Source organism: Loa loa (assembly GCF_000183805.2).
Source record: "Loa loa unplaced genomic scaffold supercont3.80, whole genome shotgun sequence".
Taxonomy (NCBI): domain Eukaryota; kingdom Metazoa; phylum Nematoda; class Chromadorea; order Rhabditida; family Onchocercidae; genus Loa; species Loa loa.
In genome coordinates this window covers 207,508-228,643 of record NW_018108260.1, presented here as the reverse complement: position 1 = coordinate 228,643, position 21,136 = coordinate 207,508, and the positions used below count along the sequence as shown (strand labels likewise).

At 32.4% G+C, this 21,136-nt stretch overlaps 4 protein-coding genes across 4 annotated transcripts; 3 read left to right on the top strand and 1 right to left on the bottom strand.

The window, feature by feature from the left end:
- Positions 1-817: 817 nt before the first annotated feature.
- On the bottom strand, positions 818-7,086 carry LOAG_02108 (hypothetical protein). Its single transcript, XM_003137646.2, has 13 exons — positions 6,900-7,086; positions 6,546-6,658; positions 6,095-6,260; positions 5,674-5,794; positions 5,334-5,482; positions 4,544-4,656; positions 4,024-4,150; positions 3,697-3,797; positions 3,071-3,212; positions 2,546-2,678; positions 2,315-2,414; positions 1,873-1,968; positions 818-1,529 (listed from the first exon to the last, which is right to left on the bottom strand). Exons 1-13 carry the CDS (start codon positions 7,042-7,044, stop codon positions 1,140-1,142), a joined length of 1,896 nt encoding a protein of 631 aa, XP_003137694.1. The 5' UTR covers positions 7,045-7,086; the 3' UTR covers positions 818-1,139.
- Positions 7,087-11,053: 3,967 nt separating this feature from the next.
- Positions 11,054-12,815, top strand: LOAG_02107 (hypothetical protein; the record flags this gene model as incomplete). Its single annotated transcript, XM_003137645.1, has 4 exons — positions 11,054-11,101; positions 11,346-11,440; positions 11,921-12,009; positions 12,571-12,815. The coding sequence occupies 4 exons, from the start codon at positions 11,054-11,056 to the stop codon at positions 12,813-12,815; spliced, it is 477 nt and encodes a 158-aa protein (XP_003137693.1).
- Positions 12,816-13,699: 884 nt separating this feature from the next.
- Positions 13,700-14,435, top strand: LOAG_02106 (hypothetical protein; the record flags this gene model as incomplete). Its single annotated transcript, XM_003137644.1, has 2 exons — positions 13,700-13,821; positions 14,336-14,435. 2 exons carry the CDS (start codon positions 13,700-13,702, stop codon positions 14,433-14,435), a joined length of 222 nt encoding a protein of 73 aa, XP_003137692.1.
- A 4,357-nt stretch (positions 14,436-18,792) lies between these two features.
- LOAG_02105 (cuticular collagen) lies at positions 18,793-20,113 on the top strand. Its single transcript, XM_003137643.2, has 4 exons — positions 18,793-19,029; positions 19,186-19,371; positions 19,564-19,785; positions 19,861-20,113. Exons 1-4 carry the CDS (start codon positions 18,811-18,813, stop codon positions 20,101-20,103), a joined length of 870 nt encoding a protein of 289 aa, XP_003137691.1. The 5' UTR covers positions 18,793-18,810; the 3' UTR covers positions 20,104-20,113.
- Positions 20,114-21,136: the final 1,023 nt, after the last annotated feature.

Below are 21,136 nucleotides of genomic sequence, written 5' to 3'. Positions count from 1 at the left end.
AGTGCTTTTTTCGGGAAATGTTTACCAGATATTGAATCACACAGATTCTATTTGAATCAAACTAATACTATGAATTGTTTTACATTATTTAGTGCAATATATTTTTGATACTACAAGTCGAAATTATCTACTCGTCAAAATCACACGAAGTATGACATCGTTTACATATAAAAAAGTCAACCAAAGCCCAAACAGAAGTTAAAATGATGATAAAAAATTTATAAAATACCTACTTGGAAGTTATTGATTTAAGTTAAATATTACATCACAGTGCGAAAATTACATAACAAACTGGCATGATTCATGCACTCGTAGTCAGAAAGTTCTACTGAAAAAGTTGCAAAACCTAAAAAAAATTGTGTCACACTTTTGTCAGTGCACTACGGGTTACAGTCATGCAAAAATAATTGAATTCGATCATAGCTACAAATTTCACCCTGACTACATAACATGACGACTGTAAATTACACATGAACAGTGCTATAGGACTGACCATAAATAAAACATCCATCACTTTACAAGAAAAATACATCACTGGTACAGGAGTTTAATAAAGCAGGCCTATAACGTCTAGGATGGAAAGCAATGAGATATACAGATAGGTATACAGATAGGTCGATTGAAAAAACAAAAAAAAACCACTTTACACTTTTATATACAATGCTAAAAATGTGTACAAAGCAGTAATGTGAAGCTAAATATACTTTGCAATCAATTTAAACAAGTCAGTAGGTGCAAACATATTGCGTAAATTACGAATTTCAATAAAGAAATTTGTCAGAAATAAAAGTTGATCTAAAATACTGAACTCAAAGTGGTCGAAATATAGATAAGTTGATCCCAAATATATATGTCGAAGCACAAAAGTTAAATGAAACCAAAAGAGAAACAGTACCTATTCCTGAAAGTGCTAAGCAGACCAACAAAACGAAGTTGCCTGTGAATCAGTTACAGCCAAGTGTTCTGAACCATCAACAGCCTAACCAACGTGTCACAGTTAGATGAAAAGAATATGAGTATGATCTTGGATAGTTACAGATTACAGTTTCATAAAGTGACAAAAAACTCCCGTCAATAAGCATCATATCAGTCATTTAGGTATTTAACAGCAACAATTTATGAAATCAAAACAGTAATTCTCATAAAGGAGGAGTATCCGCTCCTCCTGATGTCACCGTTGAGTTAAATACGCAATCAATAGCATTGCCTACAATTTCATGTGCTGTACGTTCACCAGCCATTACTAAAGGATCATTCAAAGCCAGATTATCGATTTCAGCCACTGAGCTACTACCTTCATCCAATTCAGCTGTAGCGTTTTGTTTGCTCCGTACAGATGGTACCTCTTCCGCTTGGGACAACCATGTACCGCTTGCGGTAGTTCCAACTCTGGATGATGAGGCTTCTCCGCCATGTAAACTTCTCTCTGTTAGAACCTCAACAGCTTCATTCCTCGTCGATGGTACTGCTGATGTACCATTGGTTGCAGTTTGTGTACCTGGAGGAGTACTCGTCGCTTCACCTGGTTGCTGAAATTGAAAAAAGATAACTAGTAAAAATTACAAACCCAACAATCCAAATAGCTAAATCAAACGGGCTAAACGATCGAGAAAAAACTTGACTTGGGGTTGTTATCAACCCAGTTGAAAGTCTTTATTTGGATAACTTTGAAATTTTCGTACTTTATGATAATATATTTATAATGTAATAACCTTATCTAAATTATCTTATTTTGGAATAAACAACTTTATAAATGTTGAGATTCAATAAATATAACTTTGTTTTATTTTAACCATAACTGAAATAAAACCGTTCAGAAATTCTAGAAGTAGACTAATCTGACAGAATTGAAATAAAATAAAATAAACTAACAGGATTATGTTGCAAGTCAGTGATGATTCGCTGCAGCCTATCGTGATAAATAATTAGAGGCATCTCATAGTGATGAAAGAAGAAGATCATTGAATGCTGTATTAAAATACAATAATTTATTTTTACGCAATGTTAAATGCTATTGGTTAGTCACGGTATAAAAAATAAGAAAAATGTGAAATAAAAAGAGGTTATAGAGTTGGGAACTACGAAAAGCTATCTATTACTTGTCATTAATTACATGTGACTCAAACTGTTAAATTTAAATGCAATTCAGCTGATTCTATAAAACCACCATGCATCGATAACCGATATGTAGAAGACCAGAAAAGAATTGGTTATTAACCTCAACTCTCAATATGTTCAAAAGTTTCAGAGATAAATTACCACTCTCTAGCAAACTTTTACCTAAGAATAACAAAAAAAATGAAAAAATAATTACCAAAATAAAGAATGTGGAAGTAAGTAAAGCTAGACCACCATATTGGCCGTTATACCGATATTGATAAGCATAAAATGCATAGTGATACAAATAGAAGAATCTGAAACTCGAAAAACTTGAATAAAACATATTTGCCGATAAATAGGTTTTTCGACATTTGAAGAATCTGAAAACAAATTCCTCGAATCAATAATTATGGTCAATGAAAACACAGAAACAAAGGAACCTTACCTTAGCCAATGCCTTTTGCTAATAGGTGAATGGCAACAAATTGCATCATATTGATCCGCTATCCAAACCAATAATATTACATAAAATGCGGTAGAGGTATCATTGAATACTTCCGACATTATGGCTTCCATACCTAAAAATACACTCTTTACAACTGCTTCATGTACAGTAGTACTTTGGTACTTCCTTTAAGAAAGCTAGAACTTGAAACTCACCGGTTTCAGATTCTAGTTTACTTGAAGGAAGTAATTACTTGTCCTTTTGTTCTAGTCGCTTTGTGCTGTACGCTACATTCAGCAATAATTTTCCAGAAAAGAAGACATATGTATATGTAAAAGGCATATGTAAGAAGGCATATGTATCAACCCTATAAAGCACCTATAAATTGACTTTTAACATATTTGAGATGAAATAAGGTTTAGCACTTCAAACAACGCTGTTACTATTAAATGTAGCCAATGTATAAAATACAGTTAAATGAATGAAATTCAAAACGCTAAAATATGGGAAACCCCGAAAACCTACCAACGAGAGCTAAAATAACGGTGAGAAGTGGTGCAGCCGGAAAAACCAATGCTTGATTGAGCTCAAACATTTGTAATAAATCAACAATAAACAAGAATATTTGATGATGCGAAAAACGCAGCAACATCGATATCGCAAACGTCTGCAAGCGCTCCAGCTCAAAGCTTGCATATCTTTAATTGCAAAAAAGTGCATTTCTTCAAGGATGCATAATACATAGAGCTATTATACATCCCTACTGGATTTGGATTTTATGTTGAAATGAAATTTTTAACTTTTCAACCACTTCGACTGTATTCAAATTCGATAATAATCATTGCTGATATTTATCCTCGCATCAACTTGAAAGGACTTTTAAACCACATTTTAAGAAACGCCAAATTTGTCTAATCATTCAGTGCATTATGTCTCCTACAGCGATAACCTACATGTTGAAAATCACCATAAATGAATCCCTTGAAGAAGAAGTTTCACCAAATAAATTATTTGGTTTAACTTGGTAGTCAGATTATCGCTAACCATTTATATGTTAAAGGATGCCCCAAAAATTGCAACCATGTACTTGTATGACGTGAAATTAACTGTAAAACCGGATGTCTGCAGTCGAGATAAAAAGAAGCACTTACAAAAATAAGCATGACAATCAAAGCAGTGAAATAACTTGCTCTTGGATTGCCCATAGTGACAAATCGATAATGCTCTCCGGTGATCATATCCCGCAAATATCCTAAATCCAAAAAAAAAATATTTCCCTATTTTTCGTAGTCATCTCTTTCGCATTCTTAAAAAATTGCCTTGTTGCTGGAAAGCGCATAAAAAAGACCTCAGTTTCAATGTGTTTTTTTTTTTTTAAACACGAAAGCCATAATGAATGATAGTTTGGTAACGATCCGACAACAATTATGAGCATACGCTACCACCGCAAACAAAGAACAAAAATGACACCGAATTACCTTTGTCAGTCTCATTTTCAGCCAAAGCTTTCACTGAAGACATTAACACATCCTCATAACCAATAAAATTCTTCATCAATGTACGACTGACCCAATCACCAAAACAACTATCAACTTCAGGATCTAACTGAAAATTATCAGTAAAGTAAATTTAGTGAAGTTGATCAGATTCTTAATAATCCAAAACACTGTCTCAGGAAAGGAATTAGAAACTAGTGAACTTTAAGTACTAAACACATTTATATGATCGTCTACAAGATTTGGTCTGGAAATCTCAAGAATTATAAAAGTCAATATCTAGATCATATCACACAACTACGATTCATAAGTCCCCAGAAACTTGAAGTAAGCATGAAAATACGTGAAGTTGATTGACTAGAATATTAGAAAGATCATCGAAAATCCACTTTATCAATAGTCCGGTTAAAGAGAATGAGTTAGCGACGAAACGATGCCAATTTTAGAACAGACTTCACTGTAGATCAATTCTTTTCATTTTAGCCAAATAAGAAAATAATACCCTAACAAGGAGAAATGGGATGTTGTGTTCAAGACGATACGAATGGGGCAATTTTAGCAAACCATAATATAAAGAATATTCTACAACATACTCGAAACTTGCGTCTGAATCATCTGAAATATACATACTTAAATAATTAATTGCTTTGAAATTTTAATCCATTACACAATGAGATAGTAATGGACAGCAGTAATATAATGGAATGTAAGGCACATGTCCTAAAGGACGTGAATAAACCGTGACGTTCTGCTGGACGCTTCAAGGACAGTTTGTGCAGATAACTTATACCGGCTTAAACAGTGAGTAACAAGTGTAGAATTTTTTAGAATTATTTAAGATTAACAGCAGGGGAAAAAGAATAGAGATGGCTGTAATTAGTGTAAAGTTGCTCCTGCAAATCTCTATTATCCCAACATATCCAGGATAGCACTGCCGAGAAATAACACAATATTTTCTAACAATATTTTTTGTCTCCCTTACAAAATTAATAAACTCTGATTTTCCACTAACTCCAAACAATCAGCTTTCTATTATAGACCTAATTAGCAAACGGATTAAAACAGATAAATATTGTGAACTTCTTTCTGGAATTCTCGATTTATATGATTTGAAGTAATGTCATTAATACATCGAATTTCTGGGCAATTTGGTACACTAATATTGCGTGAGAAATGTTAGAATACCAGAAAAAAAAGGAAGATATAATCATGATGAATAAAAAGCAGTCAGTGATACCACTAATAAATAAAGGTAGAGTGCAGAAAATTAAATACAGTTTCAATAAACATACCAATTAAATCCTGTGACTCAAAGTCAAGCTCATCATCGTCTAAATCCTCCAAAAAAAGTTTCTTTTTCAAATTACTATCCGACCTTATGAAAAAACTCAATAATGAGTCTTCTGCAGTTAAGAAGCTGCTCCAATGGTCGCTCCTCTTCCTGAAATGATTACAAATAAAATTCTGTAACTATTAATTACGCTACCACTGTCACTGAATAGAAAGCACAACTTACTGCCAGAGAAGCATGCATGATTTTTGGGGATGTTGTCCTGACAGAAATAAAACGTATGTCAAAAATATGTCAATTAATTTAGTTTTTGTTATCTTATAAACACAAATCAAACAAACCGAAAATAATGCTTGGGTCTACTTTGCAATTCCTTTGGCAAAGCGCTAGGACCTTTCATTAATACACGTTTTAAGTCATATACTGTTGTATTACTTTCGCTTTGTTTTCCATAAGATTTTTCTGAAATTAATGGCTCAATTGTGTTTGACGACTAAAACAAAATAATAATTTATAGAGATCCGGGTTCCAATCATAGGAAGAATTATTGTAAATAAAGGGATAAGAGATAAAGGAAGAAATAAACCATTCAACTATGATCAAACAAAAGTGTTCAAACCAGCAAAGTTAGTATGAAATTATAGCATTTGCATAGTGATCGAATAATTTGAGTCAGGGAAGATATCCAGGATTTAGATAGAATACTCTTAAGAAACCTCTTTCATCGGAAGCTGCCTAAAAACTATAAATGTGTAATTTTACCTAGTAGTCTATCTTGATAAGCATTAAATCTTTTCAAATTTCTGACAACTTCTACGCGCAAAACACCATTTCTGGGCCATTGATCCATGAATGGTGCTAAACAGTTGCTATCTGTTTCATCAAAAAAATGATGTACATAAACCATTATAGAGAGCAATATTATCGCCTGAAAAGTGGTAATTCTTGTTTTTCAATTTTTTGCGATTTATTTTTGCTGGTTTGTAAGGTACTGACGATCACATGTGTGTACAACTGTGGTAAGATAGTTCACTCAAAACAACCTTCCTAAACTATACATTATTTCAAACATCACACAGCCCCGATCGATAAACGAGTATTCGTGAGTAGTGAGTATTTATTCCTCTATATCACTAATTTAAATTGCACACAAACGTCGAAATGAACAAAGAAATAAGATGTACTTGCCAAAAAAAACGAATTAAAAACACACCGTTATTAAAGAAGAAAATTCAATGAAACGTTTGCCCAACATAGGAACGTGTCGATTATAACTAATTGCTACACGTACAAGCATCGCATGAAATAATCTATCTCGTACCGCACCTGAACAGAAAATAACATGATATCAACGTGAACGTATAGAGAAATCCCACATCTTCATTTGAGTTTCTCAGTCCCATCATACTTTTTCATACTGGACTTGTCAGCTGAATGTTTCCCACTAAATAGAACGCATTTTCCTTTGTTGCTCCCTCTTAATTCTTTCGAACATAATTATTCCTAGCGTTTATTTATTCTACAACATGAATTAAAGCTTTTAGAATATTGAAAGATTCAAACCTACCGAACTGATTTGGTTGTGGTAATGCTTGTCGTTGCGCAGCTTCAGCAGCTAATGCCTGAGCTGCATCCGGCTGTTCTGCAGCAAGCCTCGGTCGTTGTTGATCAATTGATCCAGGGCCAACTTCTGTACTGTTTACTCTGTTCATTTCAAGTTCATCAACTGACCGATGAATACTTTTCCACTTCCTTTTAATATGAAGCACTTACTTTTTTGTTTAATAAAGTTTATGATACAAATTCACACTACTACACATATATCCCATCACATCTGCTAGCTTATTTCATAAAACTTATCATTTATGTCACATATGCAGTTATATATACCTCCCATCAAATTCATAACAACCCTTCTGCCTTTTTTCAAACCCTTCCGCCTTTATTCTTATTTTCTACTGCTATTGGATGCTTTCAAGCACAAAAATATCCGGGAAATTTTTCCCACACATAAATAATGTAATATTTCTCTAAAAAAAAAGGACGAACTTGGATACAATATTTTAATCTATTCAAAAAAAAAAGTGAGAAGGAAACGAGACAACTACTTTTGTTTAAACACAAGACATTGAAATAGTCACTTCCGGGAAGATTTAGTCCATGTAAGAAGAAGTAAAAAAGGAAGACTAGTGGGAGGATTCCAGATAACACAAGACTTGAAGGCCGAGTAATCATTTGATCATGGTTATATTAACCCAAAACCTATTTCGTTACTCGGGGTAACGAATGAAATAAATGGGACAAATGAATTGTTTTTTAAAATCGCAGCATGTTTTTCTTTTTTCTGGAAGAAAAAGCACCGATATCATCATCAATGAAAAGTTTTGGAGTTCCTGATTAAAAAATGAATTCGGAATATAGTTCCACTTGATCGGACTCTGAGCTGGTACCTTACCACCTGTAGATGGGAAATGTAAATATTCAAGTTGTAAGTTTAATGTTCAATTTATAATTTACAGCACTGAATTGTTCGCTAACGTATGCTTTATGTGCGGTATTGAGAAGACTTAGTTTCGCTTAAATCGATATTGTAATACACGTAGTAATGCCGATAAACATAAAAATAGTGAAGTTTTCACAACTGGCTAAGTTGATAATTGAATAAGGTTTTCTCGAACAGGCGTAATACATGCAAAAAAATTATATATGATTTATATATAATGCAAATTATAAATTATATGAATTACTGGATTCAACTTTTCCATGAAATATTTTTCCGTCGCTTCATAGCTCTGAAAATCTGAAAATTACGAGTGTTATTCAGGAAGTTGAATGTTCGGTTCCGGATGAGCTTTAGGTAACGCTTTGGGTAACGGAGAAAAAGCTTTAGGTAACGATTCTTTAAGGTAAAGCTTTGGGTAACGGAGAAAGGACAAGAGTTTTCTTCTTTTTTAATACAGCCTAGCTCAAAATTTTTCGTACCACACTGATCTCTGGTACCTCCAATATGATTGTAGACAATTTTTTCAAGCATTATTTGTTCCAAAAAAAATTTTTCAAGCATTATTTGCTCCAAAAAAAAATTTCACCATTCCCAATGCATTAAACTAGTGATTCCCAACCTTTTCTTGAGCACAGGTCACTTCCGCTTCTTTATTTGTGGCATGGATCAAATGGTCAAAAATAATAAATTCTGTTGATTTGAAAATAAACTATAATTGAAACCTTTAAAGCATTAGCTTAAGTTAGAATACCAATGTAATATAAAAAGAAGGAATATCTTTAACAGAAAATTCAATTTGGTTTTCATCGATGTTCATCTAATTCTGAGATTAATACTATTGCTAAAAGTTCCACGCACATCATCATTTGCTTCCAATCGATTCCCAGTCTAATTCCCCAAGTCTTCTAAATTTCTGTTTCCAGAAACTAGTAACTGCAAATTTAGCTTATTTAAATGTGCAAAAACATTCGCAAGATAAATCAACTACGCCCGAATTCTCAGATCAGAAAACTGCTCTAATGAATCTTTTTCTTCTCGACTAAAAACAGCTAAACTTCTTCTCTTAACTCGTAGCATATTGCCTTTCGACAGCCAAGAACTTTGGTGTTGTAAGGAAGTGTCTTGTGGTCGGAGTCCATTTCCACGTACAGTTTTTTTAAAAGGTGTGTATTTAAGCCATTACTTTTGATAATAATGATCAATTCTTTGGTCATTATCGCTTCATTAGCAGCGGTATTTGGGAATAGTCTTGGGAACTAAGTATAATATAGCTGCAGTGTCATCCGTACGGAAACCGGCGAGCTTTCCATGACATCCATACCTTTTGACGTCGTTTCTAGTCCCCACGAAATCATTTATTCCTGCTTAATAGTGTTATCGACGCCTAAAAAGCGGATAAATAAAGCAACTGATTGCAATTAGAAACATCTATTGACTCATCACACTGCAAAGCAAAACATGGAGAATTTTTAATTTTCGAGATAAGCTGTCCCTCCTTTCGATGTTATTTGACATTACCGCAATTCGAGCTTTTACTGTGTTGTTCAACAGAGGTATTTCTTATCTTTTTTATTTAGCTGTCATCTCCAAAACTCCTTCAACAGCTCTCATCATATAAACTTTTACAAGTGTTTATCCTATTGTGTGTAGTTTTCTTTGATTTCGCTATTAATTTTGATACCTCAAACGACGTGATGAATGTTTTTTCCGATTTATATCGTTAGCTGAATTTTTATCGCTAGGTTCATCGAGTTCATCTTTTCCAGATTCTCTAATTCACCTTTAAAGAGTTCTGTCGATCGAACTGATCATCCCTAATTGGCCTCTTAATTTTGATAACTTCAAAGGATCGTTCTCGAGAACCGTGACGCATATGACACACTGTAGTTTTATTTCTTTATTGTTTTCAATAGTAAATCCGAATTTGATGTAACTATTATCGCATTTTCTTCCAGGCGCTATTTTCTAAAATAAAACAATAAAACAGCGGATTGAGGAATTTCTCTTTCAGGCTGTCGGATTACCTAAATTAAAATTACATTGAAAAAAAATTATATTAATATTGAAGAATAAACAATAAAAAACAGGTGGAGAGAGAGTTGATTAGACAGAATAATGAAATCTTGTAAGTAAAAGTAAGGTAGGGAGTTAATAATGAAGTGACGTCACAAAGGGATTTCGATAGGTTAATAATACAATATTAAAAACCTGTATCGCTGACAAACGAATCATGTATAGCTTCAAAAACACAAACCACGTCGTCCCAGTCGCACACCATATTTTAAATCTCGCGGACCAACCAGTAGGGAATTATTGTCCTATCTTTCCAGGAAGATACTTGTTTGTTTGTTCGGGAATGTATTTAGAATTTATAATCTTCGAAATTATTTAATTAGATCTTATTGATTTGTTTTGGATGATACTCTGATGATTTATAGTTGAGCAGTACTGGTTAGACTACTGATAATATGAAACAGTTGATGAACTCTGTGGGAATTCAGACGTACAATATCAAATGATGCTGCTAAGGAGAATTGATGCTGATTAAAAAATTCGGATGATCCTGGGACAATATCATATCAACTGCTTTATAGTGCTAGTAGTCTAATCAGTACTGTCTAACTGTAAACCAAGAGTAGCCTGAATTTTTTATGATCAACATTGTTCGGCAAATTGCATCAAGATTTTTGTCATCAGAGTAGAAAACAAAGAGTTATAGTAGTCAATAAAATTAGGGAAAAGAATGGTTAAAAATATTTTTAAATCTTCCAATGTCGCATAGCGTAACCTTTTTTACCTCTTATTTCACTCTCATTGTTGACAAGGATGAATAATACAAAAAGGCTTTTGAAAATATCGCAGGAGAATAATTTGAAAATTGTTCTCGAAAAATTCCAATTCTTTTATGGATAAAAATGGTGAAATTAACTTTTACAAAGGAAAATCCACGAAGTCATATGGGAAAACATCCGGAAACAACTTAAAATCATGCCATGAATTCTTTTGAAGAGAAATTTTGAATAAATTATTTTTCAAAAATGTCTACCGTCGAAAATAGTAAACAATGAACAAGCATTATGCAATGTTTCCACTCATATCAGTACAACATAAATATGAAGAATTCATTTTGAAAATTTGATATTCTTCTTAAAAAAATTTCAAACGATTTGCACTTAGAAATATGAATAACTCGAAAATAATTTTAGAACTGATCAGAAATGTATGGATCAAGAAAGTCATTCTCGGAATATCCATTACACTTCCTGGTTTGTGAATAAAAGATGCCAAATACATTTGGAAATTAAATTGAATTAATTAAATTCAATTCTGCTTATTGGATGTTTATTTAAAATACATAAAATGAAGATTAAAGATGCTATTAAAACAATATACGACTGGTAAGATAATGAATAAAATTTGATTGAAAATTATAAAAAATCTGTTTTATTGGTTAAGGATAGAAGTAATATTTTAATTGCATGACATGCATGCATAAAATGAATGCTGCAGATAAATGCACGTAAAAAGGATAGTCATAAAGGAAATTTAAATACATCAAAATGTATGAAAATTCTCCTTTTATCATCTTTTGCTGCTTATAGCAAGTATATTATGCAAATATGGGCTAATAGATAATTTGCATATTATTCATTTCCTTGAAAACAACTACAATTTTGTAGTGTCTGATGATATGATTGTACTTTAAATGATCTTATTGAATGAAATACCATGAATAGGATCGATCAATTGATATTGTTACCGACAGGACAATTGCATGCATGTATTGCATGCAGTTGCGCAAATCAATTTAGTAATTCAGTACACTGATTATGCTATAGATTCTTGTATTGTTAGTTAAGCTTAATCAGTTCAGATTTATTTTATCGTTGAGCTCAGAGCTGATAATATAAACAGTTTGTTTTTCATATTTGAACTATTTAAAGCTTACTGTAACATTTCATAAATTATACAGTATTGGTATCGAAATCTGTTTACAATTATTTGCATTAATTATGAAGTAAGTATTATATTGTTTAACAAACTTAAATTATTTTTTTTCTTTTAAAATTATATCGTCGGCTTAGTTTTCATCCATTTGAAGTATGCACGGAACAGATTGTGATTATGAAGCCTCTCTCTGAAAATGTTGACATATTGAAATGTCACTCTAAAGGTAGCTTCAACGGATACGACAATGGCATGAGAAAAATCTTGAAAAGGTATGTAAAAGCATATGTAAAAACATATTCCAAAAAATAACATTATGAGATAACATCAAAGCGGTAAAGTTTGAATTAAAATATCATTCAGTCCTGAAATTTCAATATTATTTTTCTTTTAAAATTGTAAGTACGGGAAGCTTGTCTATAATGAGATATCGTTAGAAGAAATGATCAAACGAAATGTGATAGATGGAACTTACAAAAGATTGTATTTTTAAAATGTTCTATGAAAAATTGTTTTTAATATAGCTTAACAATTAAGGAAATTTCATCACATATTTGAGTCTAAAAAAGAATTGATATTGTTGTGACATTGAGGAAGAAGAATTGATCTTCTCCAAACTTTTGGAAAGATATTGTTACAGCAAGAATTGAATCATCCGGTAGAAGTTCAAACGAGAAATAAAATAAGTGGAAAATGATACTTGATAAGCTGTGATAATCAGTGGTCCATACGATACCTTAAGATGGTTATGTGATTGTCTGACAACTGAGTTTCACTTTCATTACAGGAATCGACGAAAATTTGGAAATCCCAATCAGTAACGTGCAATCGGCTGACGATCAGGAAACGGTTTTCAGGAACATCAATCCTTGCAGCTTTTTACCCGCCTTTCATCCTTTAACTTCTTTCTTTATTTCCGGCAATGAACTTCCAGAATTTTGCTTTAAAATATTTGGTGGACCTGTGGAAATGAAACGTTGGGCCATATATAATGTAATTATACTTGAAAAGAAGAGTTGTCAACGGATTTGACAAAGTTAAACTATTTAAAAACTGAAGCAGATAAGATTACTCAGTAATTTTGAAAGACCACTTTTAGGTTTGGGAAGATTTTCTACAAACTTATTCTACTGATAGCGATGAAACTCACTCCATCTTCTATGACCTTTAACCTGTTATTGAAATAATAAAAGTTACACTAACTATTAGTTTCAAAATCATTGAAATAATTCATTTCATCAATAAAAAATATTGAAAATCTCTTGTTGTTTCAAGAAAATTCTTGGAAAGGAAATTTTTGTATAAATTTTAAGAAACGTTGAATTACGTAAATTTCAAATATGTTCATAACATTAATATATTCGAAATTAACTTCCATAATTTCATTTCGAGTTTTCATTTCCAGCCATGGTACATTTGTTCTTGAATTCTCGGTCTAATTTATTATTTGAGCAGTCGGTAGAATCATCTAAACATTCATTCCACTGGGCATAGGTCAACAGCAAGTTACACTCATGCAAAATATTACATTGACAGACGTATAAGATTAAGAAGATAACATGGCGAGTAGGAATGAAGAGAAGAAAAGGCAAATATGAGGAGTAATATCTCGATTAGCTAATTATTGTAAATCCACAAAAGAAATGATCTCAAATAATCATTGCCCTTTGACCTGATGTATTAATATAAAATAGCTACAGTAGTTATATTAACCATAACCGCATTATGCATTCAAACGTATCGGTAGTGTTTTCTACTTTCTTCTTTCTCGTCCTATGCGGTCATTTCGTTTGGTACCTTCATCTATCAGTAAATGGATCTATGAATGAAAACAAGAGAAAAGAAGAAAGAAAACTTTTTAGTATCAAAAATGGTTCTATTAATTTTTGCAGGTAAAAGAAACAAATCCAAATGCTATGGATTGTGGTTCATATTTCGATCTAATGCATTTATGGGGTATCGATCGCATAGATTCCAAACGTGGCTTCCAATGGAAAGTTATATTTAGCCAATTTTTCTCAAAATTTCACTTCGATAAGTTAGTAATGTTTAATTAAGCTTAAACTAATTGATTTCATAAACTTGTCTTATTTTATTCATTTTTAATATGTAACGTTCACTTCGTATTTTTGTTTTCAAACAATTTTCCTTAAAATAAGAGTTTGTTGTACTTCGCAGTTTTCACCATATTTGTAATTCTCGCGAAATATGCCTTGAGACTGATCGGTTAGTCAGTGTATTTTGAAGTTTTTGAAAATTGGACACTAAAAATAACCCTGGCAATATTGCTGATGGTATTTATTTCATCTCATTTGGCTATTTGAAAATCATGTTTTGTCCAGGATGAATCAATATTGGCGGAGAAGTTGTTTTTTTTTTTAATTTGTACATTAGTCAGTTCAGAGCCATTAGAGGTCATACAATTAAGTGGTCAATGGGTCGCAACTTCTACTTCATTCTTTTTTGTCCGAAAAAGGATAGCAGAACTGAGAATCAGTTGATTTTTGAAATAATGACCATGAACTCTATCCCATTACATTGACAATTTACAGATTTGCGCCGGATGTAAGTGCTGATGAAATGGCTTATACGGCGGAATTGGCTGAAAGAATGGCTAACTTTGTGTTGGAAGATGATTGCACGAAGAAATAAATATAATCTGAATGCAATTAACAAAGAATTATTCCTAAATTATATTTTATGCTTGATAAGGGATACTCAAGCCAGGGTTAGAAATCTGATCGAGAATCGGGAAATTTAACTATTACCGCATTTTGTTACTTCACGCAAATGTATTTTAGCACTTAAGCCTATAACTCACAATTCATTATTTGTCATATTTAATGACCCAAAATATTATCAGATTTAAATTAAGTTAAAATTTGATTCATATTTGAAACAAAATGCTGAAAATAATTTTTCTTGTTCTATTTCAATAATCTGTCTAGGAACTTTGACGATTTGTTTCGAAAAATGGTAACTTTTTTATATTTCATTCTTTTTCCAGTAAAATTAATGAAATCCTTTGTAGTTTGAGCTGCAAATGATTCATTTCATTTCTCTTCTTCTCTTTCAATGTTCCATTTTCATATCATCTAATTTATCACTAATCACAAATTAAATATTTACCTTTCCTTTCCCTTCTGTCATCCATTTTGAACCAAAATAGTAACTATCATTGAAAATGTTTTGTTAGTGCAAAAATCATTTGATTGTCCTTATTACAAATGCAAATCTCTGTTGTTATTGTTATTGTTAAAAATTTACTATAAATATATGTTATTTTTGTTGAAAATAGATATCATTATCATTCATAATGCTGAGTAATGGTAGTATGATAGTTTAGTTTAGGATTTATTTGGAAAGAGTCAAGAATTCAATTAAACTAAACCAGTGATTTCAAGAAATCAAAAATTAAATCAACAATAACACCTGCCGATTTCAATTTCATTTTCAGGAATTTCGCGCTGTAAATAGTAACTAACTTTAAGTTCCAATAAGTCATTACCATCGAACTACACTTGTATCACCTAACCATGTGATACCGTTTGTATACTGTAGTTTCTTTTCGAATCTATACTGAAACTGCTAATTTTTCCATTTTTACACTACTTTATTCAGTGTTAAGAGAAAATTTTAGTAAGCCAAAAGTCTGAACAGATAAATGATTTGTAGAAATAGCAATATCAGAAGTATTCCCCTCAATAATATATCACAAGGTTGATATTTTCAGTTAAATAAAATAACATTTAAAACGATAAAAGTGATAGCTTAATGATTACTATTAAATTGTTTTCATTGTTGTTGAAATCTTTCTTGCAATTATGAAAATGATGGAAGTAAACGGATACAGAATCGATCTAATGATTAAGATAATTTTATTGAAATTATAATTGAATTTTCCCGACATGTAAAATGATTTTTACAGTTTGAGGTGTAGTTAAAGAATTTAAATATCATAAGCATTAAAATTAAAATTGCTTTTTCAAGAGGAATAGTTTATTGGATGGGTAACCAATTTCTGGGAGAGAAAAAATGAGAGGGAAAAAAGGTATGTTTGTTTTTTTTTTTTGACTTCATTAAATTGTAAAGCAAATGAGAAGTCATTATTATAGTTGTAAATTCAGTCATTTATTATACCATTCCATTCATTGCTTTACTGTGTGAAAAATTTCCCAAAAAACCTGAAAATAGCAAAAGATGGTAAAGGTTTATTTCAAAATTCAGGAAATTAACGTGTCACTTACCTGTCACTTACCTCTCTCTATGCCATTTCCGCATTCTCCTCCGTACATGCGCTTATATCAACATGTTTTGCTAAATGGAATTTTGAGAAAATTTTCATGTCACAAAAGCAATTCTATTCCTGAAAGTTGTTGTTTTTCATCTTGTCACTTTAATATTTTAAAATAAAATGGTTCCAGCTCTTTGCAAAATCAATCAATGACAATTTTGAATTATTTTCACACAAATTGTGCTAATTTACAAGTTTTGTTTTCCAACTGTAATCGGATATTTGTTGAATTCGGCTAATATTGATTAAACGGACGGACGGAAACGGACGGACGACTTAAACGGACTATTGATTAAACGGACGGACGAAAACGGACGGACGACTTAAACGGACGAAAAGCATTAAATGATTAATTTTTCCTGATTAAAAACAGAACAAAACGAATATCATTTGATAGTAATAGAAACAGGAATAATAGCAACTTTCTTTTTTTTTCCTTTGTTTTTATGCCCACCGATTAATGTCTTCTCTTCCCTCTCTCTCCCTCTCTCTCTCCCCCTCTTCCTTTCTGTTTTTCTCTCTCTCTCTCTTTAATCCTGTCATTTGACATCGGAATCGAAATGAATTGTAATGAAACGCTGAAAGATGAATGACAAAATATGGCCTTAAAAAGTAGCTAAAAGTAATTAATTTTCCGATGAAAGAAACAAGAGAAGGAATTCATTCCTTTCAAATGCAAATAATTCTCATTAGAAGTAAGCAATTGAATTAATTCAAATATTTCATACCTTTCATTTCATCCTTCCTCTTCAATCCTACCTTTGTCCTTACGTGTATGTGTCCTTTTTTCCGCTCACTTTGTCCTTTTGAACAGAATTAAATTTTTTTTTGTGACACACACATACATGCATAAAAACAATGCTCAATGGTATTTTTGCTTTTTACATCTTTGTCAAAAGTTATAAAAGATGGAAAGCAGCAAAAGAAACATAGAGAGAGACTTTCGATGAAATTAAAATTAGAAATGCTGATAGAATGAGCATCAAATCCGGTTTTTAGCAAACTTCATTAGTTAATAAGAAAAATTTGTCACTAAACGCCCATTCACACAATGACATTAATGTCATTGCTACTATTTTACACATTAAACAATGATAATGATGGTAACGATTATGATAATGATAATGATAATACTGAGGATAATGATGATGATAATGATAACAGAGATGGAGGAGTTGCATTCTATTTTTGCAATGATATGCATTTATGTAGCAGATGCAAAAAGTGATGCAAACGATAGCAACAACGATACCTTCTTGCTTTGGTAACTTAATGATCAACATCTGAGGACGAAAGAGGGCGTCTCGTCTCACCTTAGCGATCGCTTACCTGGCAGGTAGGTGGTACGGGCAAGAAGTATATAAAATGGCTCTTTGCGCCATTCAAAACGGTATACCATTTGGGACGATGCAGCCAGCACACAGGCTATATGAGTGGTGACAATTGACCCTACTGTATGTAACTGATCTTCAACTTTCTCCCTTATTAAACTGGTGTAAAATTTCTTGAATTCTTTTTCTCCATAATGAATTCAATTTCAATTTTTGTTTTTAACTCTGCAAGGAGATTAGTTTTTTTCTTTTTCTTTTTTTTTTTTATTGAAATAATAATAGTTACATTTCCATTTCTGAATTTCTATTCTTGTTTTACTAAAAATTTACTTCCACATAGTCATTTTAAAAAAAAAAAAACTGAACTGTAGCAAAACGAGTGAAAGGACAATCATATCCGGAAGAGAAAATAAACAGATCTTCTATTAATTTGTTTTTTCTTTTTTCTACCAGCGCGATATGACTAATAAGTGAATGATCTGTCACAAGAAACGGTTGACGAATTGGTGACATTAAAAAGTGATTGTTGATAATTTCTTTTCGAATACTTTCATTGTAACAATGTTTATGCCTTACAGCGACGAATATTCTCATAAAATTTTGTTCGTTTTCTTTTCCAATCATTTCTCATTTTATTATTATTGTCAGTTACTCAAAATTTTCTTTTTAGTATTGAAATGATAATGGAAAAATTTTAGTTCACTAACTTATGCATGAACTAATAAATCAATTAATTACAATAATTGGCTGAGCAATTTAGCAACAACATTTTACCTAAGCACCTGTGTTTGTGAAAAAGCCGCTTTTGGCACATAGAGAAATAAACGGTAAGGTAAATAAATTAGAGATAAAGATAATAAGCCAAATATTTCCTACTTCAGTATTTCACCTCGACATCATTGCTTTTGCCCAGAAACTGTATGAATACAACTTTACGAATGCTATGCAAGAAAAAAAATACAAATTGGTAGCTTTTGATAATCTTTTAAAAATTGAAAAATATGAAAAATTTCTGAAAATTTGAAGGTTTTGAAAGATCTTTTAATTAATAAAATTAAATGAAGAAGTTTTACTTCTTTTGAACGAAAAAGAATTCCTTCCAATCTCTTTTAAAAATACTTTTAATTAGTAAAAAAACCGATGAAAACTATTTGGAAAAACTTCACATCAGTCAATTTTCCCTTGTATTTTTTCTATTTTTTTTTTTTTTTTTTTTTTGTTGTAATTCTCGAGTTCTAATATCAATGTTTTTTTATGAATTTTTAATTTGAATAGGACAGAAACTTACATGTGATCGAATCGAATTGGGGAGAAGTTAGATTAAGTGAAATGGGATGATCGAATTTTGACTAGTTGACAGCATGTTACAGTTGTTGCAAGATTGCAATTTGCAGGTACCAAGATGGTTGATTCCGATGATCCGAAGCAGCTTCTCATTGAAGCTGAGAGCATGAAGAAGCTTGCCTTCTGTGGTGTTGCTGTTTCCACCGTAGCAACTTTGGTAGCAATCATTTGTGTGCCAATGCTTTGCACTTACATGCAAAATGTGCAGTCTAACCTTCAAGATGAAATTAGCTTTTGCAGGACACGGGCTGTCGGATTACGGGGAGAATTCACTAAAGTATATTTTTTCCAAAACATGAATTTAAATTTATTAAAAATTGCCATCATAGTGATAAAACTTTAAATTTTTATAAAATTTAAGGAAAATAATTTAATTTTTGGGCGATTTCATTGGTAAAGTGTTTTTTATTTTTCTTAATTTTGGCAAATTTAGCTCGAATCATCGCGTTCAGCACTGAAAAAAGAAAGGCAAAAGAGGCAGCCAGTGTTCCAATGCTGCAGTTGTGGTATTGGGCCTGTTGGGCCACCAGGTCCACCTGGACAGGACGGTGATGATGGTCGGGATGGCCCACCTGGTAAGCCCGGTATGCCAGGTCAAGATGCTCAAGAAACCCAGCTAGTAAGTTCGTTTAATGCAATGGGTCATTTTGAAAGTACGATTTTTTTCATATCTTCTGACCTTTCGGATTATAATCTTTTCAAGACTTGCGTTATGGTGGTTGTTTTTTGCATTTTGTAATGTCTGAAAAATTTTTTTCAAATAGTATAGATTATAGGAAACTATAATTTACAGATAATTTGAAATTTTTAGCCAACTGAAAAAGATTGGTGTTTCCACTGTCCCCCAGCACCGCCAGGTCCACGAGGCAAAACAGGACCGAAAGGACAGAGAGGATTGCCAGGAGACAAAGGTTCAAGCGGACAGCCCGGTGAACCAGGTCCTATGGGACCACAAGGACCAAGAGGACCGGGTGGACCACGAGGAAATCCAGGTCCAGCTGGCGAACCAGGAAAACCAGGTGTACAGATTGAGGTTTGTTTTGCTATCCTTCCAGTATTAAAAAATCATGAACATATCGAGTTTAAATTATTTTCAATAATCCTTCAGGTACCCGGACCACCAGGGCCACCAGGACCACCAGGCCCACAGGGACCACCGGGTGAACAAGGTCCAGCAGGTCGAGATGGCAATCCTGGGCGACAGGGACCACGTGGCCCACCAGGTCAAAACGGCAAGGATGGTCCCCCGGGACAAGATGGTGCAAATGGCGATCAAGGAGAAGCAGGTCCTGATGGACCAAAAGGTAGCTGTGACCACTGTCCACCTCCCAGAACTGCTCCAGGCTATTAAGCAACTTCAGTGGATTATCCAAGCGAATGATCTAAAGCTATCATTCATGTTATTAGTATCCACTGCAATTATCTCTTCTTTATAAATCACATTAGAAATTCTAATCGTTACATTTTCATTATTGCATTTATATATTTAACAAGCAACAATGATAAATCATTGAGAAAATATGAACAGAGATAGTGGAACGGATGAGAAATAAAGATTTCCAGCAAAATTATTTGCTGTTTTCTATCATCACCATGATCTTATCGTGACACAATTTTGAAAGATACGAAATATCGATTGATCTGAGAATAAGAAACTTCAAATATGCTATCATCAGTTGTGTAAATGTTGGAAGATTGATGGCATTTTTATTCGTAAACTTCACATTTTACTACGCCATAAACTACACTACAAACTGGAAAGACAAAAATGATACCATTATCATGAACACACAAAGTGGAAGTGATAAATCAAGTATTTAACATAATAAGTCAAAGTATTTGTCCGACATTGGCGCCCGTTGACCGTCACTGATAAATTGTTGCCTTTGATTATAACAGTGAAAATGAGTCATTCAATCATCCTATAATTCATTTATAAATTACTAATAAAATGAAAGCATTTTCGTTCCTTACAAGGAAGTTTGGGTGAAATTGCAAATAAATTTTTCTGTATAATAATTAGAATGGTTCATGATGTGCCCAATAATATCAGCTAACATCTGATCGATTTTTGAAAGCGAGAATAGGAAATCGAAGACTAATTCGACAGTTTCATCGATCGGTCGCATGGGCATCAAAATAAAAAAGTTCTGATTTATTGAATCAAATTATTAAAATTTTGAAAGTTATGTTTGATATGCACTAATGTCAGTCGTTATTCTTACCATACATTTGACAGCGTATACAATTGCAATATTACAGTATTGCATGTAGTAGTTTAACTTTATCATCCGTTTTCAAAATATATTTGCGTTATCAGAAGAACTTGTCTCGAATGATTGGTATCATAAGGATTAAATATCTTAGTCTCACATGGCTACGCC

Coding starts and splice junctions, on each gene's coding strand:
- LOAG_02108 (XM_003137646.2), bottom strand. CDS start 7,044: ATGAACAGAGTAAACAGTACAGAAGTTGGCCCTGGATCAATTGATCAA. Junction 5,795..6,094: donor TTATCAAGATAGACTACTAG/GTAAAATTACAC, acceptor CATTAATTTCAG/AAAAATCTTATGGAAAACAA. Junction 4,151..4,543: donor TCCCATTTCTCCTTGTTAGG/GTATTATTTTCT, acceptor GATAATTTTCAG/TTAGATCCTGAAGTTGATAG.
- LOAG_02105 (XM_003137643.2), top strand. CDS start 18,811: ATGGTTGATTCCGATGATCCGAAGCAGCTTCTCATTGAAGCTGAGAGC. Junction 19,372..19,563: donor ATGCTCAAGAAACCCAGCTA/GTAAGTTCGTTT, acceptor TGAAATTTTTAG/CCAACTGAAAAAGATTGGTG. Junction 19,786..19,860: donor AACCAGGTGTACAGATTGAG/GTTTGTTTTGCT, acceptor ATAATCCTTCAG/GTACCCGGACCACCAGGGCC.